The sequence below is a fragment of the Argiope bruennichi genome, chromosome 10, assembly GCF_947563725.1.
Source record: "Argiope bruennichi chromosome 10, qqArgBrue1.1, whole genome shotgun sequence".
Classification (NCBI taxonomy): domain Eukaryota; kingdom Metazoa; phylum Arthropoda; class Arachnida; order Araneae; family Araneidae; genus Argiope; species Argiope bruennichi.
In genome coordinates, this window is record NC_079160.1 from 117,273,416 (window position 1) to 117,301,319 (window position 27,904).

A 27,904-nucleotide genomic window follows, 5' to 3' on the forward strand; every position below is an offset into this window, starting at 1 on the left:
ATTTCCTGTAGCAGAGCGAAGATTCACGGAGCGAGTCTTATTTCATTCAGAAGAAAGCGTGATTGGGATATTTGCTGCACTTCAGAAGAATGTCTAAACTTCCGACGTTCCTGTCAGCTTTTGACAAGCTGTTGACAGGTCATCCAGTCTATTTTACTAATTCGTTGCTGGTTGTCCTGTCAGCTGGAGGCGAAAAATTTTTTCAGTCTGTCGCTTTTAAATGTCCGAAAGATCGTGCTGTAGCGCCGTGGTACGGATGGCTTTTTTTAATTGCTCCTCTCTTTGTTTTGCTTGTTTGTGGTAAGTGTTTTATTTATTTTTTTTATTTTTAATATTTTTGAACTATGTATTGTTTAATTAGTTTACAGCAATTCTGCCCGAGATGTTGTAAACATAGAGAAGAGGAGCCACCTAAAATTGAAAAACGGCACATTCCCATTCATTCCAGACATTCTCTTTAAGCAACAGCGATTCTTGCATTCTGTATTTGTAAGGCCATAAAGAGCAGTGATACATTTCTATATAAAAATAATGCCATCAAAATTAATTTTGTATAATATAAAAATTAGTTAAGGTAAATTAATAAGGGGTATTTTGTGTTTGTAATACCATAATGAGCAGTGATACATTTCTATATAAAAATAATGCCATTAAGAGGACAGTGGGCTTTGAAATAAGCAAAATGGACAGAAACAGGAAATTTTATTTTTATTGTTTTATCACCAAAATATATGTTTATATTCAACTAAAACAGTGTTTGGTATAAGATAAATGAATGAAATAAATGTTTCAAAGATCTAGAGAAAAAAAACACACACACTTTAATTACTTTCTCAAAATGGTATTGTAATGAGATTTAAATATCTTTGAAATGTTTGAGGCGTCTTAATTTTTGAAGAAATTAAATAGAATTGATAACAAAGATTTCGGTTAAAACATTAAAAGAAAAATAGAGTATACATTTTATATTTCGAGTTTTTTTTTTATCTAGTTAAAACACAATTTTATTTCCGATAAATATAAATTTTTTCTGAAAATTCAGTAAACGTGCAAAAAAAAAAAAAAAAAAAAAAAAAAAAAAATTGTATTTAACTGGAATTACAAAATTATACACAGCTTCTTTTTAAATAGATTTATTATGGATAATAAGGGGAAAAAAATTACCAACTGAAATTTTAAAATATTATACATTTTTTAATTTAAAAACTATTTGGTTTTTAAAAGTTTTTAAAAAGAAATTTGACATATTTATATACTTCAATACATACTTATAAAAATTTTATAACTCCAAATGTATAAATCGCAGAAATGCCCACTGTCCTCTTAAAATTAATTTTGGATTACATAATGATTAAATAATATAAATTAATACCGAATTCTTTATTCGTAATACCATAATGAGCCGTATTGTATTTCGATATAAAACTAATACCATTAAAATTAATTTTGGATTATATAATAGTTAATGTAAACTGATAATTGATTTTTTGACTTGTTATGATTGAATTTTTAATAGTGAAATTTTATGTAAGCAATTATAGCATAATTTTTGTTAGCTGACATCAATGTGATTTCACCAATGTCGGATAAAGGATCTTCCTTCAAGATTGAATATAATTTACAAAGCTTACCTGTTCATATTTAACAATCGGATTGTTGAAAAATGTATCATGTAAAGTTTACTGTTCTGTGTTTCGATCTATCGTTCACATTTAAATAAATAGTGTCGAAAATCTTAGAGATTATTTAAAATTCTGATAAATAATTGTTATGTTCCATTAAAACAAAACTAAATAGCATTTTAAAAGTGCCAAACAAAATCTTATGAAAATTATTTAATTACTCTTTTTTTTTTATTATACAAGAGGTGTTCAAATGAAAAGGCACGAAACGTCGTAACAACCTAACTGTTAACATATTTGCCTATGTCACTATGGGAGAACGTAGCGAGACATCCAGGGATGAAATTGGAGTCTCCGGCGTAGATCGGAGCATGCGCGGGCGCCCACATGCGCAAGAGAGAGAAGAGGCTCTTATAAAGAGCGCCGTCCAAGGTTCACTACTTGTTGAATTCCTCGAGCACAGAAGAACCATTAACTCCGACATGTTCTGTGAGACACTCCGAAGACTACGCACGTCCATCAAGAACAAAAGACCGGGGCTACTCACGGAGAGTGTTGTTCCACTCCATGATAACACGCGTCCACACGTCTCCAGGGTCACACACGCTGAACTGGCCAAGTTCAAGTGGGAGCAGCTTGACCATCCGCCCTACAGCCCGGGCATTTCGTCCTGCGATTTTCATGTGTTTGGTCTCCTGAAAAATCAGCTAAAACGGAAGCACTTCAACTTGGACGGCGAACTCAAGGACGCTGTGAAGGACTGGATCTCGTCACTCCCACAGGAATTCTGGGAACAAGGAATCCTTAGGCTCGTTAATCAATGAGATCGTTGTGTTCAGGTCTATGGTGTATAATTTGAATGGTCTTCATTTATACTTATAGTGCAATACCCGTTTCGTACTTTTTCATTTGAAAACCCTTTGTAATAACAATTAATTATAAAATTGTCACTGAAATTTTAAAAATTCTTTGAAGTGATAAAAATGCTTTACCTAATTTTGAGAAAATATGTGAAGAATAGAAGTGTCAAAAATATTTAACTAAACAGGGCTAATAGGGCTAAGAGAAGTGTATAAAAGTTTAAATTCCCTAATTATTCAGCAATATTTTTATTGAATCAAACATAAGTTATTACAATAATTTTTTTTGTTGTAATAAAACTCAAGCTTATTTTGTTATTTGAACTTCGCCATGTATTATATCACGTGTTTTGCAACTATGAAAGTTATGATAAAAATTTTGCTTTTCATCTTTGTGCCAGTCGAGATTCTTGGTACCAGAGAGAGTTCCTGTTTTTCGAAAAATTTAATTTGCTCAATCTAATTTTAGTTTCTGATTCTAAATTCTTCCTTTTTTTCCTTTCACAGGTATGGTTCTGAATGAAAATCTGTGGCGAGTATATCATGGTTATCGTAAACGTAGCAAAGGAACTGAGTTGAGACGAGGTCATCGGTGTCGCAGCTTCTGGTTCACTTTCTTCCGTTCTCTCATAGTTCCCAGCGCCTGGCTCTTCGTGTCCCTTTTAGACGGAACGTAGGTGGCAATTTTTTTTTAACTTTCTAGTATGCGAATAATAGAAAAAGAGATTATTGCAATCATCAAAAAATTCGAATTCGAGATTTTGACAAATTGATTGCTACGTTTCAACATTCGAATCTAGTGTAGGAATAATAGAAATAGAAATTAATGTAATCATCAAAAAATTGGACTTCGAGATTTTTCGAATTTCTACTTTAAATATTCGAAACTTGTATACAAATTAAAAAGATAGGAATTATTCCAATCATCAAAAAATTCAACCTCGATATTTTGATGAATTTCTACGTTTGAACATTCGAAACTAGTATAATAATAATATTGATAGAAATTATTGCAATCATCAAAAAATTCGATCTCGAGAATTTGGCTAATTTCTATGTTTCAAACTTCTATGAATACAGAAAAATGCATTTTGAGAAATTGTATGTTTATGCACAAGATAAATCAAACGATTTGAGCTAGATGAATCAAATTTGGGATGTGACTTTTACCCCAAATTTATAAGGTTTTGTTAAATTTTGAACGAAATACTTTCAGAGAATATTTGTCTGAGAGCAAATGAATAAGACCATTGCGAAAATTAGAGTGCTAGATGCAGTTCAACGTTAAACTTTTGTCAAATTTTGAACGAAATACTTTCAGAGGATGTTTGTCTGAGAGCAAATGAACAAGATCATTGCGAAAATTAGAGTGCTAGATGCAGTTCAACGTTAAACTTTTGTCAAATTTTGAACGAAATATTTTCAGAGGATGTTTGTCTGAGAGCAAATGAACAAGATCATTGCGAAAATTAGAGTGCTAGATGCAGTTCAACGTTAAACTTTTGTCATATTTTGAACGAAATACTTTCAGAGGATGTTTGTCTGAGAGCAAATGAACAAGATCATTGCGAAAATTAGAGTGCTAGATGCAGTTCAACGTTAAACTTTTGTCATATTTTGAACGAAATACTTTCAGAGGATGTTTGTCTGAGAGCAAATGAACAAGATCATTGCGAAAATTAGAGTGCTAGATGCAGTTCAACGTTAAACTTTTGTCATATTTTGAACGAAATACTTTCAGAGGATGTTTGTCTGAGAGCAAATGAACAAGATCATTGCGAAAATTAGAGTGCTAGATGCAGTTCAACGTTAAACTTTTGTCATATTTTGAACGAAATACTTTCAGAGGATGTTTGTCTGAGAGCAAATGAACAAGATCATTGCGAAAATTAGAGTGCTAGATGCAGTTCAACGTTAAACTTTTGTCATATTTTGAACGAAATACTTTCAGAGGATGTTTGTCTGAGAGCAAATGAACAAGATCATTGCGAAAATTAGAGTGCTAGATGCAGTTCAACGTTAAACTTTTGTCATATTTTGAACGAAATACTTTCAGAGGATGTTTGTCTGAGAGCAAATGAACAAGATCATTGCGAAAAATAGAGTGCTAGATGCAGTTCAACATTAAACTTTTGTCATATTTTGAACGAAATACTTGCATGCGTAATTGCATACTTAAGAGCAGTGTACGATAGTGAAAGCGAAATCTACAAATGGAAGGGCCTTTCCGGATTTTTTCATATCCTGCTTTTATAATCAGGAATTTCCCCGTAATCTTTAACTTTTTCAGTACTTCCGCTTTCTTCTAGGATATAGGCATTACAAGATGAAAGGACATGATTTCCGCCATTTCTTATCATAATTCATTCATAAACCAAATTAAATTATGAAAAAATATATAGTTTATTTATGCTTATAGTTTAATTTGGCGTAATTAAATTATGTCGTGTTTTGAAACGATGCGATTCATATTTGTGGGTGGATCTGAAGCTATACGATCTATAGTTGTTCGTACGGATATTATACATATCTTATTATATTTAATAGTGGTAATATTATAGGATAATTTTCAATTATTAGAAAATTATCCTGAGAAATAGAAAGGAACAAAGTTATAGTGTAGCTTACTGTAGTAGCCGCCTTTGGCGACTAGTTAGCTCGCCAAGATTATTGATTGCTTTAGGTTATTAAACGATTAATATGAAATGCATTTTTAAAAATTTCAGTTTTATTTTATACTAGCCGTCTTTGGCGACCAGCCGGTTCGACAATCTTAATGCTCGTTAAAATTTTAATAATTAAATATTTTATTTAACTCCTATTTTAATAGCTTCTTCATCAAAATATTTTAAAGTTTCAAATTTTCATAGTCATATAATTTCATTCATAATATTGTAAAGGCCTTCAGCCATAACGTAATATGTATCCCTCTAATTTTTTATTAGCTCCCGTTGAATTTATGCTTTAAATTAAAGTGGAAATGGTGAAATTGCAATTAATATAAACATTTTTTACTGAAACGAAGCATTTTTTTAAATTAGAGTACTGAAAACAGAGTCCCTGAGTATTTAAACCTTATGGGCACTAAAGAATATCTTTCTTAATTTATGTAATGTCTCAAGAAGTTTTCTACAAAATTTTCTCAGATTCATCATGAACAGATCAATTAATTAACAATGTTTAGTTTTAAATGCATGAAACTCTAAGAAAATAAACAGAATTGTTTGAATTAATCGGTCAGAAACATGTTAAGTCTTCAAAACCAAGTCCGTATCCGTTGAAAATAGAGTTGTCAACAATCAGTTTGCTTCTTGCTTCTCATGGACAGTCAAAAACCCCATGTGTTTGCCGTGCGTGGCGACCCTTTAGACGGGTGGTACATTTCGGTCCCTGATGTATCAATCGGCTGGTATCCCAGACATTTGACTGGGCTGCTCAAGGGGATCAAGCGAAGGGGTCACTTCTTGGGCTTGGCGTTAAGGGTGGCCACTGTCCCCGGGGGTGACTCTCAGCTTATAGGTTCCGGCTAGCACCATGGTAAGCGCAGAGGCTGGGAATGTCTGGAGCTGGTGGCTGCCATCCCTTGTTGGGATCCGTGGTGGGCGGTGCCGTCGGGCCCGAATACTTCTGAATATCGCATGGGTCTTTCTAATAATCAACAAAGTAATGCTTTTTTGAAATTTTTTGTAGTTTTTTCTGAAAACAATGACTTGAAGAACATTTCTCCCATTTTAATTCATAAAAGTATCTCTGCTCTTGTCGGAGAGGTAAAATCAATTAAAAAACTGAACAGCGGAAAACTTTTAATAGAAGTCATGAATATTAAACAATCGGAAAATATATTGAAACTAGAAAAAATAGGGAACATAGATGTCAAAGTCGCTCCACATCGTACACTCAATCATTCCAGAGTCGTTATTTCCGAAAGCGAATTTCAAAAAGATCTGGAAGAAGATATATTAGATTGTCTGAAAAGCCAAAAAGTCATAGCAGTCCGCCGAATTACAATCAAAAGAAATGGTCTGAACCTCCCAACAAAGCATCTCATTCTTACATTTGACACTCCTGTACTGCCAAAATCCGTTAAAATAGCTTATATAAACTGCCCGGTTAAACACTTTATACCTAATCCACTGCGCTGCTTTAAATGCCAAAAGTTTGGCCACACAATAACAGCTTGTCGGGGAAAAAAAATTTGTGCTCGGTGCTCTAGTTCAGATCACGAAAGCAACACCTGCAGTTCTACAGAAACAAAATGCTATAACTGCGAAGGTGATCATCCATCGTATTCCAGATCATGCCCACATTATAAATTAGAAAAGGAAATTCTGACAGTTAAAATAACAAAAAATCTCTCTTTCCCAGATGCTCGAAAAATAGTCACCGATAGAACACCCAAACCAAATCTCTCTTATGCATCTGCACTAAATTCATCAGTCCCCGTATCACAACAAACAGCCTCTGCCATAAATAAGCTTACAACAACTACAACAGCAAATACTCCTGTTAATAATGAATTAATAACAATTAAAAAAAGTGACTGGCTTGAACTTCTTGCAATTAAAAAGTCTTGGGAGAATGCTTCATCATCCTCCGTCGTATCACAGGCAACTACCAATTCAACTCCTATACCAGAGATTCAACCAAATCCACCTTATCCCACCATTAGCAGTTATGAACAAGAAAATGCGTCTACAGTTCCTACAAATAATTTATTAGATATAAAGACGGCCTCAAATGAATCTCCAAGTAATCCCAATATATCCTTATCAACAAAGAACAATTCATCCCCTGTGAAGACTAATGCAAAAAGTGCTCGGGAAAATAAAAAAAATGAAGAAGTCAAATGATAAAGAGAAAGTGAAGGAATCGAAATCTAGCAAGCGTGTTCGCCTACTAGCCAATAAAAGAGATCAAAATATTTTAAATACTTCTGCAAATCGGTCACCTACCCGACAAGACTTTTTAAAAGATTCTAGAAAGAAAAATCTTAATGATGATGGTGAAGATAGTGATTCCCTTTTTAAAGTTCATCCATCTGAAGATGAAACGTCCACCAGTGAGGCAGGTGATTTCTAGCTCCCTTTGTAGTCTTCTACTTTAGACAGTCTCTTTTTTTTTGTTTTTTGGTTTGTAATTAATACCTGCATTTATTTCCTGGAACTGCAGAAGGTTTATGAACAAGTCTTCAGAACTTAGAGACCTCATTTATAAATATCAACCAACCTGTATTGCACTACAAGAGACGTATCTTAAAACAGATAAAAATAATATTCCTAATTACCAGATTTTTAGTAAACACAATATGCAAAATAGAGCGTCTGGTGGCGTTGCAATTCTTAGAGCGAGTAATATCCCATCCATACCTTTGATTCTGAACACTAATCTTCAAGCAGTGGCAATCCGCGTTTACATGCAATCTTTGATCACCATTTGCAGTCTCTACTTGCCTCCCAACGAAACAGTTAATCAAACAGATTTGAATAACTTAATTTCCCAACTCCCATCTCCGTTTATTATTTTGGGAGACTTTAATGGTCATAACACTTTATGGGGTAGTTGTAATTCAAACACTCGAGGTCAAAAAATCGAACAACTGCTTGTTGACCATAATTTATGCCTTTTAAATACAGATGAAAAAACACATTTTCACTTACCAACGCAAACATTCCATTCAGTTGATCTGGCAATATGTTCTCCAGCACTCCTACCTTTTCTAAATTTAACGGTTGACAATGATCTATATAATAGTGACCACTTTCCTTTAATTTTAACAGATAATAGACACAGTATCACTGGTTCTTATCATCCTCCTAAATATGTTTTAAATGCAGCAGACTGGCAGAAGTTCACCTCTCTGGCTAATATTAATTCTCATATAATTAAATCTTCAACTATTGAGGAAGCATTAAAACATATTGTCAACACTATAATCGACGCAACAGACAATTCTATCCCAAAAACGTCCGGTAGCAGAAGAAAACAAAACAAGCCCTGGTGGAATGCCGATTGCCAACAGGCATACAAAAACAAAAAAAGGCCTGGAGCATTTTTCGAAGATATCCCACCACACAACATTTTATCCATTTTAAAAAGACCAGAGCAGAATCCAGAAAAATACAACGACGCAGTCGAAGAATTTCTTGGCGAAATTTTGTCTCTAATATCACCTCTAAAATATCTAGCCGTTCTCTGTGGAATAAAGTAAAAAGAGCTTCAGGTGTTCCTCACAATAACGCCGTTTCTATTTTAGTACATAAAGGAAATACAATTTCATACTTAAAAGATATTGCAAATTGCACTGCCTCAACTTTCGCGTATACTTCTAACAGCCAAAATTACCCCTCTCAAATTTTGAATTACAAAAAGAATGCAGAAAAACAAGCGTTAAACTTTAATTCTCGGACTACGTTGCCCTACAACTGCGATCTAACGTTTCTGGAATTGCAATCATGTTTATCTAGTGTCCACAACTCTTCTCCAGGACCGGACAATATTAGCTACTCCATGATCAAACATTTAACAGTCGGATCTCAAAAAGCCTTATTACTTTTCTACAATCGTATCTGGCGCGAACACTACTTTCCTACTATTTGGCAAAATGCAATAATAATTCCTTTGTTGAAACCAGGAAAAGATCCTCAGAATCCGTCAAACTATCGTCCCATTGCCTTGCCTTGTTGCCTCTGTAAATTACTAGAGCGGATGATTAATCGCAGATTAATTTATTACCTGGAAAACAATAATATTCTTCATCCATCTCAGAGTGGATTTCGGAGGGGTCGTAGCACCACCGATAATCTTCTGGCCCTTGAAACAGACATCCGCCTCGCTTTTTTACAAAGAAAGCACTTAGTCGCCATATTTTTCGACATCGAAAAGGCATATGATCGGACCTGGCGATACGGGATTTTGAAAGATTTGCATGATTATGGACTAAGAGGAAACCTACCTATTTTTATAAGGAATTTTTTGAAACTCATTAAATTTCAAGTTAAAGTGCAGTCCGAATTTTCAGACTTCTTCATCCAAGAGGAAGGTGTCCCTCAGGGCAGCGTTTTAAGTGTGACGCTTTTCATTTTAAAAATGAATAGTATTTTAAGACAACTATCGCCTTCTGTGAAGGGCCATTTATACGTAGACGACCTCTACATTTCATGTACGGGGATAAATATGAATTTTATACAACGACAATTGCAGATTGCAGTTAATAGTATCACACAATGGTGCAATAATAATGGTTTTAATATTTCTACATCAAAAACTGTTCACTTTTGCCGTAAAAGAAATTTCAACTCTAACCCAGAAATCAAATTAAATGAGGAAATCATTCCATTTTTATACGAGATCCGCTTCCTAGGTATAATCTTTGACAAAAAGCTAACCTTTCTCCCTCATGTAAAATTATTACAGAAAAAATGCGAAAATTCTTTGAATATCTTAAAAGTCTTGTCATCTACATCTTGGGGAGCCGATAGAGACTCTTTGATAAAAATATATAAAGCCACGGTGCTCTCTAAGTTGGATTACGGCAGCGAAATTTATGGATCTGCCAGAAAAAGTGTTTTAAAAAAACTAGACCCTGTTCATCACACAGCACTCAGACTTTGTTCTGGAGCATTTAGGACATCCCCTGTGAAAAGCCTTTATATCGAATGTTACGAACCTTCCCTTGATGTAAGAAGACGAATGCTGTCTTTGAATTATTATTTTAGAATTCAGTCAAACATGAATAATCCATTTTATGATTTTAAACTTCGCCCTTACTTAGTTAGACTGCAAGAGGCTAGAAAGTCGTCCGCACCAGTGTTTTTTACAAGAGTCCAAAACTTCCTTTCAGAAAACCTACTTAACCTACACGTTACTCCACAGCTGGTAAATGACTTTCCACCTTGGAAAAATCTTAATATGCAATTTTTAAACCCATTCAACACTTTTGACAAATCTGAGACAACAGAAGTTATTTATCAGCAAATTTTCCTTGAACACAGACAGCAATACAAAGACTTTCTTCCAATTTATACCGATGGCTCAAAATCATCTAATAATGTCTCTTTTGCTGTTGTCTTACCAGATACAGTCATTTCTTTTACACTTCATTCCTTTTGTTCAATTTTTACGGCAGAAATAACTGGGGTTTTATATGCATTAGAAGAAATCTCTGAGAGATCGGGAAAAAAGTTTATTATTTATACCGACTCATTAAGTGTGTTACAATCCCTAAAATCCTTTTATCTTCATCGTCATAATCATCCTTTGGTTTTCAAAATTCTGGATATTTTTAACAAACTGACTTCTCGAGATTTTATTATTTTATTCTGTTGGGTACCATCTCATGTAGGAATTCTGGGCAATGAAGAGGCAGACAAGGCTGCTAAATTGGCAAATATTCCAGCGGTCACATCTATTAATGTAAGCGACTTAAATAAGCACACTAAAAGGCTTCTTTATTCCAAATTGCAAGCTCAGTGGGACCTTGAAACTAACAATAAACTACATGCTATTAAACCTTATGTACAACCGTGGTCTTCATTACCTAATCGGAAAGCAGACACAGTATTAACCCGTTTACGTATTGGTCATACGAGATTCACTCATCTCCACTTGTTGCTAGGTGAACAACCACCTCTATGTTCCCAGTGTGACTGTCAAATGTCTGTTAAACATATATTGTCAGAATGTCCAAATTTCAATGCTCAACGTTTGCACTTCTTTCAAAATACGAATACTCCATTACATTTCATACTTGGTAAGACACCACATGTTCAAATTTTTGCATTTTTGAAATCAATAGGTTTTTATCCACATATTTAAGTTTTCTTCATCTTTCTCAAGTTTTAATTTTTTGTTGTTGTTTTGTTTTTTGTTTTTGTTTTGTTTTGTTTTTATAGCTGAAATTTTATAATTTAATCCTGAAAAATACAGTTTGGCGCAGCATAGCCAACATCATGGCTCTTGTGCCAATAAAATCCACAAAATGTCAACAATCAGAACACAATGAACATGCGTGGATTTTCAACGCCAATTATGGTAACGCAAATGCCTGAATTTTTTACGCCAGTTGGGCAACGGTACGTAGATTAGGAATTTTTGATTTCTTTTATTCTGTTTTATTTTAATTCAAAAGTACTTCAGAATGATTCTGAAAGATCGATTAATCAAAAATGTTTAATTGTAAATGCATCAGACACTAAGAAAGTAAGCAGAATAGTTTGAAATAATCGGCCGAAAATATGTTAAGCCTATCCTCTTTAGAGTGAAAAAAAAGACTGAAGCCTTACTCGTTTGGCGGTGGGGAAAAATGGAAGATTTTTTTGGAGGGAAAGTTAGTTTTTGATTAATAATTAAAATTTTAATTAAAAATTCAAAAAAAGGACCTCAGGTGCACATTCCCGACCTCCAAGGTATGCATATGCCATATTTGGTAGCTGTAGGTCGAACGATCTGGCCTGTAGAGCGCCAACACACGCATACACACTTTGAGCTTTATATAAATTTAGACGAGTTAAAAGTATGACTTTAACTGAATCATTCTACAACAAATTATTAAAAGTATATATATTATGAAGTATAAGCGGAAATGAGAATCCTATTTCGGAATTAATGATAAAAAAAAGGTATATATAATTTTAAATCATGATTTTAACATTGGCAAAAGCGCTATTGAATATTTTGATGAATGAGTTTGAATTTCATAACATTGAAAAAGCATTGAGCATTACTCTTCTAAAACATTTTTCAAACTGAACCAAACTAATTATTAAAAGCATCGTGACATTTTAAATTAAACTAGAAGAATAAAAATAAGGAAAAAAAACTGTATAGAAATGAAATCGACATCATTAAAGAGCTAATTTTTTTAATTTTACGACCTTTTTGGAAATCTTTTTGGGAAATGAATAGTTTTGGAAGTCATCTGTTTCCAGTGGGTATCCACAGTGATGGTTAAGCCCGACAGACGGTCACCTTCACGTTGCATTGGGGTCAAAATTTATACATGTTATCGACACTATAAATGTTAAATCGGCACACTGAATTTTATCGACTTTTCTTCGTTTTGTAATTATCGTGTTCATTTATATTGGGACTACTAGACAGACAGATTTCCTCTGAATTGATTTTGCTTAAAATTTGATAGAAATTACGAAATGAGTGTAAAGACCAGGCACGACATTTCATCACCTAACTCAAAGCGTTTTCGAGTTACCTTTATCAAGGACAGACAGACAGACATAATGCCGAAAATACTGGAACTCTGGGAGACCGAAACATTTCGAACTCTGGAAGGTCTAAAATTCTTCAAAATCTCGAATTCGAATTTTTTGAGCATAACAGTACTTCCTCTACACATCGTATACGATAAAGTAAAAAAGATTTTTTGAACAGATTTTATGTGAAAATGAAAATTCGTTGAATGAATTGTTTTGATTTTATGAAGCTATTGACTTCGCAATAAAACTGTTTTCCATATCGCTTTTAATTTTTGATCCTTTATATCATGGATTTTACATGCTTCAATTAAAAACCAAAACTCATTCTGAACGAAATTTAGCGAGATCAATGAGATTTTGTTGATCTTTACAGCTCTGTGATGCCTAATGCAAAACATGTCTTTTGTGTATGAAAAGGAAACGGAGAGGAACATCCTGACCTAGGGATAGTTCGTAGCTCTGATATCATCTACTACAGAAGTTTCAATAAGATTGCCTGGTCGCACAGGATGAAATTCACAATATCCGTTTCTAAATATTTTTTTTTATCTTCTATTGTTTCAGAAGAAAATAAATCACATTATTGGGAAGAAAAACACCTTATAAATCAAGAGGAGAAACGTCGGCTCTATTTTATTGATATATTTTATGATTAATGGGTTTTAAGGCCATTGAAGAGAGCAAAATGAGCAAACTTTTCGCAGAAATTTTTTTTATGTTTCACCTGTAACCTTAGTACGGTTACAGTTGTTTTGCACAATTTTATCTTTTTTTTTTAATTCGTACAAAAATTCTTTGTCACTTTCATATACTACGTTGAGATGAAAGAAAAAAAAAAAACAAAAAAAAAAAAAACATTTCTTCTTTTTCACTGGCACGACAGCCCCGGGTGGGCCTTAGCCTTCCTCGGAATTCCATTTTATGCCGTCATGTTTGTTTCTTAGGTTTCCCAGTTTGTCAACTTAATATTTTTCGAGTCTTTTTTCCAGGGTGTCAAATCACCCAAGTTTGGTTCCCTTCTTTTTTCTGATACCAAATTATTTAGTTATAAAAGACATTTTTAGTCACTCGACTGTCACCCAGCCTTATTAAGATAATAAGACCATTTAATTTTATGTATTGATATAAATTTAATATCGGTCTTTTTTATATAGTTTGTAAATTTACGATTTTGTTCTTTTTCTTCAGTAGTTATCACATTCAACTCCACGAAATAAGCTTCTTGAAATTCCTCTTTTACGTATCATTAAATATTTTTGTACTTAAAATATTTAACTACTCCAATGGGAGAGGTCTCCTTAAAAGTTTCTCGCATACACTGTAATGAAGGTGTTATCCCAGAGAATCCATATTATAGCACTGGCGTACAATAGTTACGAAATTTTAATATTTGGCGTGAATTTAGCATTTTTATTTAATCTATTGTGTAATACTTGGCCAGTTATTTGGCGATTAATCCCTGGCATAGGATTAAAAGTGTCCGAAAATCGAATTTATGTTTTAGATGTATTTTTCCAAACCGACTGAAACAAAAATTTGGCACAAAACTATTTTTTTAATCACAAAATCACATATATCAAATTTAATATATTTAACTGATTACGTTATTGAGTTGTAACGTTTACAAATTTCTGAAAGTACAGACCGACAGACAATCAATCCTTTGTTGGATTTGTCTTAAAATTTAACATTGTCTGAACTATGAATGTGAAATCCGTGTACCAACTCTTATCCATCTAGTTTTCTTCGTTTTGTAATTATCGTGTTAATTTATATTCGAACAGCCGTTCAGAAGCACTTCCTCTAAACATATTTTACAAATAATATAATATAAAACTTTTAAAGACCTTACACCAAATTTCAACCACCTAGCTCAAAGCGGTTTTGTATTATCTTTGATACAGACAGATATTCTCAGAAATGTGATTTTTGGACTCCGGAAGGAAAAAAAAAAAAAAAAAAAAAAAAAAAAAGATTCGCAAAAATCCTGAGATAGATTTTTTTGACAATTGCTATACTTCCTCTTTACTATGTATACGAGAAAGTAATTATAAGATTATTTTATTATTAGGAAGAATTGTAATATTTATTTTGAAATTTCATTCATATGCATTGAATTCTAAATATTACGTACTATTTATTTATTAAAGTTACCTGCTTTATTTTTGAAATAATTATTCATAGAATTATTTACTGTTTATTTAATAATTATAAATTTTATTAAAAACAAAGAATATTAAAAATAGAAGTTTAAAATTTTTACTTTAAAAATTATTTTTTTTATAATTATTCTCATTTTTAGACTTTTTCTTAGCTCTAATTTTTATTGTCGTCCCGTCAGCTTCGAATTAAAGAGCTTCTTTTGCATTCATGCCTGGTTTCATTTGCAGCTATATCATCTGCAGCCTGGCAGAGGAACCAGAGAAAGAAACGGAAGAAACCCTCCGCATCAAAGCTTTCTCTCAGATGGTTGGCTGGGGATATCTGGTTGTAGTGGTAATAGTAGGAAGTGCAGGTAAGTTTCTGTAATGCCATGTCACTGCATTCATCGATTATTCTTACGGCATACGGGTGACGGGAAAAACAGAATCTTTATGGATGAATAACTGTTAATGATATATGTTTTCACGTGACAATAAGCAGATATATCAATTTACTTAACACATTCAATGCCACCCATGAATGTCACTGGACTTGGCTATGGCGGCCACCGATGACCGGCGCACCAAGATTTTTAGAAATGTATAATTTGAACAAATATCTATACCTATACATTTTTCATTATCACCATTAATAATACTGTAATGATATAAAGAAATTAAAATTTTGTTAAAATCGATGAGTTTGCTGTAGTGGATGCATATATAGTGACACAGTAAACAGTCCTCAATAACAAATAACGCAATTTATTAATACGAAGACACGAATACGCAGACGACAAGTACACAGCCGATATGTACACAACCAATACACAGTAGCATTTACAACAAATAGCAACCCACAAGTAGTAATCTTTTCTAAACAATCACAAAAGCACCCAAAGCTGCCAGACAGAACTCAGGAGGAAGAGAGAATCCACGTAATTATTCACTAAGGTTTCTCCAAACGTCTGCTGTTCTCCACTGTCATCTCGCTTTAGCTGTACCCAACTGCCGACTGATTACTAAACGACTTCCTTCTCAACACACGATTCAATGCTTCATCAATACTTGTTACCAGAGCCGGAGCACGATTCAATCCACTAATTGCTAGTGCTCCACTTAACGCTTGCGCTTTGCTGGACTACTTCAACTAATTAGTCGTTGTCTAACTATACGATCAACTATAAAACTCAGCACACACTCATTATACGATTGACTTCGGCCTGGACTACCGCCTTTTCATAGCTTCTGGAACAAGGGACAGAAGGTTCACCAACAATCAAGCATAATTCCCCACCTATTGGTTCTATCACCAGATTTACAGAACATTCTAGTATCATCCGTTTTGTCATCAAATTCGTTGCCAATTTGCCAAACTGCCGCCGAACCCTAGTGTCATTGATCCGCCATCCGATCAGCATCGAATAGCGCTGACCGTAAAACTGCCTTTCCTACGGTGGAATCAACTGTGCTGCAACTGCAACTTTACAGATTCGTAACAATATAAAAAGAATTTTATTTTTACATAAAATATAAACTTATTGTTCTCTTTTATTGCGAGTCGTATGTCGTATTGAAGCAAATCAAACAAAGAAAAAGTGAATTAACATAATATTTACAATATGTAAATGCTTATTAGTTCAGTTTTTTGCAATGCCCTTCTTCGTTGCTTCGAATACTTTTTCTTGATAACAGATTATGCAAAATCTTCGCACAGTTTTAGTTTTCTAGCTTTTTCGCGCATTGCTTTTAATTCGTGTCACGTTTCCACAGCAAAGTTTCACGTGCAAACCTCAATTTCATTATCATGTTATTTTTTAAACACGTTCGGTAGTGTGAGAATCATACCAGTGACTTAGATGTGACACCGCGGGTTCATCGTGAAACTATCAAATAAATTTATTAAAATGTGATTATACATAGTAACATATCTGTTGTAGTAATATTTCAAAATTATAAGCATCGCATAATAATGATAATAATAACTCATCGCGGCGCCACGGACAAATGCCGTATAAGTCGTGTGGCATTCAACATGTTAAACATGAAATAGTTTCGAGTATGAATGGATACAGATCCACCTAATTTTGACTCAGTAAACTGAAATGAATTGTATTTAAGCTTTTTATCTGTTGATACTGAATTATATTTAACTGAGAATCGATTTTTTTGGTCCAATCAATAACTAATATTTCCAAAGTTGATCGCATGCTCAACATTTAATCAGTGAACAGGGGTAGGCAAGTCATATCACTGACTTTCCGACCCGTCCGAAGGCACACGGATAACTAATACTGAATGACCGGACCGCCGAAATAACAACACTGGCGGGAACTGCGGTGTAGTCCTAAGGGCCATCACCAGCCCCGGTACAACCCTTCCCAAAGGAAGTACGTCCTGTCATCGATGGGAGGAGCCAGATCTCTCCACCTTTTTGTGTACAGGAGTATGCAAACTAAACATAGCAGTGTTAACATTCAGTTCCATTTGTAATTATCTCCTTTGTGCCATTTAGTGTCAGAAAAAATCACTTTGTCATTCAATGAACTCCTATTGGAGGAATGACTAATGACAAATAAATTTCAGATATCCTAGTTCTGCTAGATTAGTTTAATTTAATTTAACTATATAATAGTTAATTTATTCGCAAATTAGTTAAATTTAATTAGATAAGTTTAATTTAAGTTAAATATACTATTTTAAAGACTCAACAAATCATTTTGGAATGGATCTTTTCTTTTTGAGCTTTTTTCAAATAATGAAAATGGCATCTGAGCTTAGAATATATTGTAATCGAGGGGCTGCTGTATCTGTTAACAATCTAAGTAGTGTAGGCTTCTGTATAACGTAAAATTTGCCTATTTTTCTTAATTTTGAATAATTTTACAATTATTTAATGAAAAATTTCTATCAGAAACGGATAACGCATAAAGTAATAAATCTCCAAGTCGCTTATCTTGATATTTTTGTCCCTGGAGACAGCTACTAACAATTACAACAAGTATATTGTTTTCATTTCTCTGATTGTAAAACTGGTAATTGTTTCGTTTTGCTGCGAGGAAAAAAAAATTAGAACCTGTTCCTTTTCCAATTTTCCATGTCCAATTACAAATCAGATTTTTGATTTGAGCATTTAAAAATTAAATTTTAAATCAAACGATTACAAATTTTTAATGTTTTAATTAAAAAGCTAATTTAAAATCGAAATTCCCCAATTACTTCTCTTACATTCCTTACTCTTAACGATGAAATTTTAGAGAACTACGGCGGACCAATAAAAGAATATCATGAGGTGTGAGATTAAAATAAATATACCTGTTGGGAAATTGGTAAAAATATTTTATTCATAATTTTTTATAATTAATCGCCTTTGTTGGCCATGTGACTTGCCAGGGCGGCAATAAGATTGCTAAATAGTAATTTCTTGTACATGATTCCGTGAAACAAATTACTTATAAATAAATCGTCTGCTTAATTATTTATTATAAATAATGACATTATTCATCATAAATTTCATAATAAATGTGAAAAAGTATTTTCATACTTACACATTAGAAAAAAACTTATAAAAATATTATCTAAATTAAATTTTTAATAAAACATTTTATTCTAAAATTTCGTATAATAATATTTTTTTAAATTGAATTTTCGATCAAAATTTAATTAACAAAAACAGCTGAATTGTTTTCGTTTTTTAAAAAAATTATTTTTATCATTTGGGCTCAGGAAAAAAATTTTCACCGTAGGTCTTTATCTCCAAAATCTGTAGAAGTGCTTTTTTACTTTGTCGTATATGAAGTATAGAGGAAGTAAAGTAATCATTAAAAAATATGGCGAATCTCCATATTTTAGACCACTCTGTGTTCGAAAAATACATTTTTAGAAAATGTCCGTCTGTCTGTCGGTGTTGACAAAGATAACACAAAAACGCTTTCAGCTAGACGGTTGAAATTCAGTATACAGGCTTGATACCAAATTTGTAGACTTCCATCAAATTTTGAGTAAAATTTGAACAGAGGAAGTCCGTCTGTCCGGTTGTTCGCATATAAGTTAACACGATAATTTCAAAACGAAGAGAGCTAGATAATTAAAATTTGATACGCAGAATTAACATCTACAGTGTAAGCACCTATCAAAGTTTGAACTAAATATTACAAGGAATTGACTCTCATTTGTATATATTTTGAGAAAAATGTAGATGCGATAACTCAAAAATGCAGTGGCTTAAATATATCAAATTTAGTACGAGATTTTGACTACAAGTGCAGTTTTGTGTCAAATTTTGGTTTCAATCGGTTGGGAAAAACGTATCTAAAGCACAAATTCGGTATTTGGATACTTTTTTCTTTTACTTTTCGCGAAAGATGCACGAAAAATTCAGTCAAAATGCTAAATTCTCGCCAAAAGATTATATTTCGTTACTACTGTACGGAAATGCCATGTAAGGCTTTCTCAGGGATGCCAGCTTTATTAGAGACTAAGCGAGAAAATTTTGAGAAGACGACTCCTGCTGGTTGATAATTGGGAATGTTTAACGGCAAATTGCTCTAGATTGTTGATGGGCTCAAGAGAAATTAAATTTATACATAAATTAAGTAAATTACAATTGTAAATTTAAATAAATTGATAATTAAATATATTCAAAACTCGAATAAATTACAATTGTGAAACAAGTACAACATCAAATAATCTAAAAAAGTTATAGATTATATTTATTCACTGAAAAAAGGAGTTACAAATTTCCAATGCCTATAAATGAAACATCTGTAATTGAATTCATAAAATGACAGTACAAGTCACAATTCTACAATTTTGTAATGAAATTCCTCTATAAATGTAGATTTAAACTGTACTGTACTAAACTGTACTAAACTCTCCTCCACCGTTACTGTACTAAACTCTCCTCATTTGTTACAGACTTGCCTTAAATTTCCATGAACAGCGAAGAACAGTTCTTGTTCGAATTTCCCCTTTCATTTTCTAGAACTAAGAGTATTAGTGTAGTGTTTTTTTTTTCTCTCTATTCTATTAATCCCTTTTTTTTTTTCCTTTTTCAGTCACTTGCTGCATGCGTTGTAACGACAAGAAAACCTTCCTGGAGCTCCGCTATGTGGAAGTCTACAAAAAATTAGAGAAGGGGGAATTAGAAAAGAAAATGAATGTGCGTAATGCCGTCATTTTATTTTCTTCTTTTTTCGAAATATAGTGCCGAAATTTTAGAAATAATATTTTTTTTATTTCTTTTAAATGCACTTTTTTCTAATTTTAAATGTTATTTATTAGTTAAAGGAACACAGTGCTCCAAAAAAAAATCACAAAAATTTAGACTTTTGTTTCTTTGGCTTATTTAGTTGATCTTATTCTTCTATTCATTTCATTAAAATTTCTAAATCGTGCTTTAAATATTTCTAAAGTTAGTAAGAATTTTATTTACGTCATTTGAAATATATCCGCAAACGATAATTTTAAATAGCTTTATCCCCCTTTTAATTTATTCTACTACTTACTGTCATTTTTTTTTGTTTAAAATGTGATTTTCAAATGTAATATGCTAAATATTATTTACACAATAAGCATGCTAGGAAAAAGCTGTATTTCTTCATTTTCACTATATACATATCAGCAAAAGTTTTGAGTTTAATTTAATTTTAGATGTATTTTCAAAACCACTAATAGTTTTGTTTAATATAGTTCTGTTATTTTATAAATAAAAGGTTTAGCAAAAAGATTCAAATTTGGAAAAAAGAATTAAAAAAAACCTAATTTAAAAAAGTTTTAATTTAACTGGGTAAACAGATTTTAATACTATCTGGAGGCATCGAATAGATAAAAAAATCTGGTTATTTATGTTGAGTTGCGGTAGTTTAAAGTAACAGATAAGTAGTAGCAAGTAATTCGATCATAAGCTCATTAATACTAGAATATTCTGGAAGCTATGCTGTGTGAGGTAAATTCTAATGAATATGATGCAGCTTGATTTTAAAATTATATTCTAATATTCACATCATATATACATATTTTTTTAGAACACAGTTCGTAAGTCATAAAAGAGCAGTTATAAAATATTTAACACAGTCAAAGAGTGTATTACTTTGAGATTTACAGGAAGTCGTTAAAGAAATAAGCATAATTTGGATTTATTTCTCTGTAATTATTACAAAAATACGACAATTAAACTGAAAACGAGTTCAAAAACACCAAACGATATTCTTTTGAGTCTTGGTAGAGCCAAATTAATTATTTAAAAGTACGAAACCATAAAAACACTACTAACGCCATTTGAAAGTGACGTCACTTCATAGAAACGTCAAACATTATCAAATGTTTTTCCGAGAATACTTAAAATTAATAAAATGTTGAGAGGGCATTCATTATCTGTCTTTATTCAATAGAATCAAACCTTTAATTATTATTAATGATAAAGAAGAACTTTAATATTTTAAGAAAGTATTTTAAATTCAAGCCATGGCCATTCTAAAATCTAGAGCTCACAGCGTTGTGATGACGGAGATGTATGAAATGCAGAAACAGATAATCGTAAGCGCAGCCACAGCTTTTGTACTTTCGAAATTGGGATATCCCAGTCATTTTTTCTTTCTTAATTTAGGCAGCACTATGAGTTTATTTATGGCTACTGATACAGAAGTTGAAAGCTAAAACAAAAATTACATTTTGAGAGGTATGGAAAAAGAAAGTCAAGGTTCATGCAGTTTATAATCAAAAGCGATTTTATTTTTTAAAAAAATTTAAAAATAAAAAAAGTTGAAATTAAAGGATTGAATAGACGAAAATAATTAATTGGGTAAATGTTTACAATTGGGTGCCCCCTGATCTTTTGATGATTTTTTTTGACGCCAAGATCGGCGCCAAGGGTAAAAATTTTTGGTCGGTAACCCAACAGTAACATCAATGAAAACAAAACATTATGGAAACAAGAAGAAGTGCTTCATCTCTGAAATTTGTCGCCAAACGAAGGGGCACCCAAATCTACACTAGAACCATTAATTGTAAACAAAAGCGAGAATTATATTATAGAAAGATAAAGCAAGAATAAAAAAATATTTTAAACATCAGAATTTTTTTTCCGTAGTATAGCTGCTTAATCGCATATAGATTCAGAAAATGTTGTAATTTTAATATTCACAATAACTTTTATTTTTATAATATATCTGAAACTTAAATTTAGCCCCCTTTTTTTGTTGAGGAAGTATTTCTTCTATTAGTTCCGTTAGTATTCGGTCATTCGGTTGTTAGTATTTGGAATGTTTACTCTACGTTAAGAGACGTTAGTATAACATATATTTATTTTCTTCACGATACGTAGACGTTGCAAGCTAAAAAATTAATAAATAGAATAACTACAATGACAAGGGTGATGACACTCAAACTAAAAGTAATTATGTTAAAATGTTTGCTTGCTTGAAGCAACAGCCTCCCCATCCTGGTCAACTTCCAGAGGTTATTCGTAGTTGGCGCTAATTTATTTTGAATTATTTTTGAACTTTAAAAATGGCAAATTCCGCATTATCCGTATAACTTACACATTGTAAAATATCGTTTTCATCTTCTTCGTCAAAAAATAAATTGTGAATTTCGTTATCTGTTATTTCATTTAAAGCAGTCTGTAAGCGATTACAAAAATATTCTACATCTTCAGTTGAAAAATCATCTTCTAAGTTATTTATTTCAGCAGAAAAATGAGTAATATTACTTCGAATAGTTTTTCGTCTCCACTTGAGTTGCGTCATTTTGTGTATAGTTTCATCAGGCCATTGCTACAATCCGAAGAATAAATGCAAAATTTCAGTATTAAAATAAACTTGTCGATGTTTCGTAAAACAGCAGGAAGTATAAATTCAAGGTCCTGATTCACATAGAGTTTTCGCCACCAAATTTTGAGAGACGTTAGTATAAAATATATTTATTTTCTTCACATTACATTAGACGTTACAAGTTTTTTTTTTGTTTGTTTGATTGAGGGATATTAAGGGATTTTTAGCAACAAAGGCTGTGATCCCAACAGACGTTACAAATCAAAAAAATTAATTAATAGAATAACTACAATAATAAGGTGATGCCACTTAGACTAAAAGTAATTATACTACTTGCTTGTCGCATCACTTTACATGGACCAATCTGTTTATAATGTGTGAAATATATCAAACAATTCTTTTTGCAATCTATCAAACAAAGGTGTTTGATAGATTGCAAAAACTGAAATTGCAGAGTTCTGTTGACTATCTGAATAATTTCTGATGTTAAGTCTAACATGATGATGTTCTGATAAGATATTATCAGACCTATAAAGATATTATAAAGCACACTGGTTTATTAAATCGTTATCTGAGTAAACAAAAACATGCGCTACCGTTTATAACTTTGTAATACTCAATGTAATATCTTGGTCAAAACCGATAAAATAAGAGAGTAGCGTAACAAAATAATTCTTTTGTTTACAGCCTTTTATACTTACAAAGAACAACTTTGTAATACTCAATGTAATATCTTGGTCAAAACCGATAAAATAAGAGAGTAGCGTAACAAAATAATTCTTTTGTTTACAGCCTTTTATACTTACAAAGAACAACTTTGTAATACTCAATGTAATATCTTGGTCAAAACCGATAAAATAAGAGAGTAGCGTAACAAAATAATTCTTTTGTTTACAGCCTTTTATACTTACAAAGAACAACTTTGTAATACTCAATGCAATATCTTGGTCAAAACCGATAAAATAAGAGAGTAGCGTAACAAAATAATTCTTTTGTTTACAGCCTTTTATACTTACAAAGAACAACTTTGTAATACTCAATGTAATATCTTGGTCAAAACCGATAAAATAAGAGAGTAGCGTAACAAAATAATTCTTTTGTTTACAGCCTTTTATACTTACAAAGAACAACTTTGTAATACTCAATGTAATATCTTGGTCAAAACCGATAAAATAAGAGAGTAGCGTAACAAAATAATTTGTTTACAGCCCTATATACTTACAAAGAACAACTTGTCCTCATCTAGGTTAATACTATTTACAAAAATCAAATGACAGTTCAATCCCGAAATAGTTCATCGATTAAATCGGAGAATAAGTCACCAAAAAACCGCTAACAGGCGATTAGCTATAAACGGCTACTCTAAGGCAGCTCCAAAAATCCATCCATCTTTATGGGGTGGATCTTAATACAGATGCTCGAATCACCAGGAGCTTCTCAAACAATCAGGACCAACTTTTCGGTACTCCAGAGTCTCTCTCCGAACTCTCCCTTCGAAGACCCTTCTCTTTTTTTCTGGAAAAACCGTATTTTATTAACATCTCCGCCTCCGGTTTTTCCTTGGTGAACTTGGCTTCCTTATCACCCAATATCTGCTCAAAAATGCTTCCTTATTGTTCAAAACTTGACCGAGGAAGTATCTGTTAAGAAATCATCTTTGTGGCCAACCGTTTCTTGAGCACAACTTCAGCTCACTCCGGCTGAAGTACACTTATGTTTGACATTTGATGACAATGGTTGCTGGTTATCGATCGGTTTTTGATGACTTGAAGAGTCTTTTCATAAAAGAAAAAAGTTTATCATCTGGTGCTTCGACATTTCTCTCCCTTGATGACATGATGGATCTATTTGAAAGGACGGTATCCACATCTGTTTTCCTACACCTGGATAGAGTAACAATTGATCATTCTCCAAGGGAAAAGGATCCACATCTGGAGGTCCGGATGCACTTAATTATATGAGGAAAAATGGGAGACGTTACACAATATCTATGACGATAATATCCTATGGCAAATGACTTCCCAACTTTCACTCCTCCAATTTTGAGAGAGATGCTCTTTTTAAGGATAAAGATGGATTAATTCCCGAGGATCAGTAATTTGAAAATTTTGGATTTTTACTTTGATTTCAACCTATATTGTTCTCTTTGGATATAACTGTGCTATATTTTATCCCAGGTTTTTAGGTTTGAAAAATTTCGAGCTTTATTGTTGAATCCATCTATCTGTATTATGTGTTGGTCTGGTCGAGGTCTTCGAGAAAGCAATGAAATAGTTTTAAAATATATGTTTTCATCTCAGCCGCCGCTTTCTGTCTCACATTAATTCTTCATTTGGCGGCGAACCCTTTGCACTCTGAAAAGTGTTGCATAAAAATTCATATGCCAGTGAGAAGATTCCTTTTAGTGCTTTGGAAGCTCAAAAATATAGTTATTGGTTTGTTATAATCCCTAAAAATTAATATCAGAATTTTTGCTGTTAAATGGCGATATACTAGCAAAACTTGTAATCATTATCTAATCATAAAGTGAAAATGATGCATCTTAATAAATAAATAAATAAAAATGAATGTTAATAAAATGCATCTAAAATAGCGAATCAGACTCGACACAGGTGTACAAAGGTTTAAACGGCCTCGTAACAGGTTTTTTTTCGGGAGGGGGGTTGGAAAGACGAGTTTGGGGGGAGAGTTGGGATCTGCTTAAGTGTCATCCTTTTCAGTTCAAAGCAAATCTAATAACCAATTCAGCTTTTTAACCACTTGCGTTGGAAAGACATCCCACGCATGTCAAAATAAGAAAATACTTTTGTCACAAAATCGTCAATGGCATATTGTACATGTCGGTAGACACTTATCTCAGAAATAAAAATGTTGTTCGCAACTCGTTGGCTGAGTGCATTTGCCGCACGCAGTTTACAGAAACACAGTCTTTGGTAGAAAATTAAATCATTTAGAAGATGTATCTTTTTACGATTTCTATAAAGTATCGGATACTTTATTTGGCCTTACTGCGAATTGCCGTGCATTGAATATTATCTGTGAATATTTTGCCAGAGCAAGTGGTTAGGTACCTCATCGGAAAAAGGAAAAATTTCGGTTTATGCTTCAGCTATTCCAGTGATTTGTGAAGCATGTGGTATTATTTTGAGAATTTCTTAACAATATATATTATTACCAGTAGTCACATTTTTGTACAAAAATGAATTTTAATCCATAATTTCTAAAATAGAAAGAATTTTTGAATACATTTCTTGTATTTATGGCCGTACCAATCATTTGAGATCCTACATTTCTATTTAAAAAAACTTTTTATACGCGTTGTTTCTCGTTCCTTAAGTTGTTCTTTTTTTCATTCAAACTAAACCTTAAAAATATAATCTCGTTTCATCGACAATATTTAAAACCCAATAATATACTGTAAAAATAATCAAGCATCTTATGAGCTCTTATTAAAATAACTTAATAATTATTTATCTTATTTTATTTTCAGGAAAAAGCACAAAAAATAGCTAAGGAAAATGTGAATTCACTATTTAGTGAAGACTTGCCTCCAAAGAGAACTTGGGATGAAGTCACACTGCCTAATGATTCAAAAGTTTCATATTATACACCGCTCCATAAGTGGAGCGACCAAGCAAAACGTAAGGAAGATAGTACCGAGAATATCGAAAGTGGTGAGAAGCAAAGCAGCGATCCCTCTTCACTGCGGAAAGCTGAAGGTATCAAGAATGGCAGCAGCGCATGTAAACAGCTAAGCGATGGTGGTACCAAAAACAGTACACAGCAAGAAAAGGATGGTGCCCAGAAAGGCATCATGGATTCAACACAATGTTGAAACAACTGCACTAAAAACGTCTTCATTTAATTAGAAAGTAGATAAATGTGCCAAAAACTGCATTGGAGGTTTTATACAACGATTTCCCCAAACTTTTTTACATACTCTCTAATAAACATACCAGAGAACGCCTCCCATGACAATGGCGTACAAAAGTTAAGAAATTTTAATTTTTGGCATGAATTTAGCATTTTTAGGAGCATATCTAACTAGTCATCCTTAGTGAGTTATTTGGTGAGTATTTCCTGGTACATGTTTAATAGTATTCGAAAATCGAATTTGTGTTTTAGAAGCTTGTTCTCCATCGATTGAAACAAAAATTTAACACAAAACTACATTTGTAGTCACAAAACACCATACCAGATTTGATTTATTTAAGTCACTGTGATTTTGAATTATCGCGTTAACATTTTTCTGAAAGTATAGACCGGCAGAACTCAACTCTTTGTTGGTTTTGTCTGAACCTTTCATAGGTGTTCTACAATAAAGATGTTGAATCCGTGCATCGAATTTTATTTATTTAGCGCTCTCTTCATTTTGTAGTTGTGTTAACTTATAATCAAACAGAACACACACATTTTTTACAACTAATTATTAGATCCATTTTCCACCTGCTGTCATGCTGACAATGTCATACAGCGCCGTGTCAGAACCGATCTTCCCATGATGAAACTGAGTACAAGTTCGAAAATATAAGTAATGATAGATAAACTGTAAAATGAATGCTGTAATATAGCAGATGGTTTCAAATAACACGTTAAACTAAGTGCATCCGTGATTCTTTTTTTATTTAAATGACCAGTTTATATGTAGGTAAGATTGAAAAATATTCATATGTAAACAGTACGTGATTCGTATTTAAATATTTCTTTCCAAAAAAAAAGAAAAAAAGCCGCTGAATGAAGTTCTGTCTTCCAGATATTTCAAAAGAATTCAACTGGGTGTAATGATACTGCCCAAAGATCTTGTTGTATTGTCAATGTGGACTGCTGATTATGATGAAATTTATTTAAAAAATAATAAAATAGCAACAAGCAATTATTGTCAAATAATAAACTTTCTTGTAAATTTGTTGATGAGAATCTCATTTATTCCATTGTTTGTACTTAATTTAAATATTTTATAATATTTTTGGAGTTTTTTTTATATCACTATTTTTACGGGATGAAATGATGAAATGTATATATCTTGTGTATTTTCAATATTACATGCAATAAAAATTTTACTATTTTTCTAAACTTTCAGTGATTTTGTTTAGCTTTCAATTTCATCACAAGACAAAATTTACTGTGCAAGTTCGCAAATATCTTTTTTGAAGAACAATTGTCTTCCTGTAGGTTGGTTGGTTGGTTGATTCGATTTTTTTTGGCGCAAAAGCCGTGTTTGGCCATACTGCGCCAAGCAAATTTGGCGTTTTTTTAGCTTTCAAATTTGTCTTCCTGTAATCCGAAGCTTCGTCAATC

The 27,904-nt window shown here is 32.5% G+C and overlaps 1 protein-coding gene across 1 annotated transcript; it reads left to right on the top strand.

Moving 5' to 3' along the window:
• Positions 1-27,679, top strand: LOC129989446 (calcium homeostasis modulator protein 6-like). Its single transcript, XM_056097989.1, has 5 exons — positions 1-300; positions 2,990-3,155; positions 15,084-15,208; positions 19,892-19,995; positions 26,097-27,679. The coding sequence occupies exons 1-5, from the start codon at positions 90-92 to the stop codon at positions 26,439-26,441; spliced, it is 951 nt and encodes a 316-aa protein (XP_055953964.1). The 5' UTR covers positions 1-89; the 3' UTR covers positions 26,442-27,679.
• The last annotated feature ends 225 nt before the right edge of the window (positions 27,680-27,904 follow it).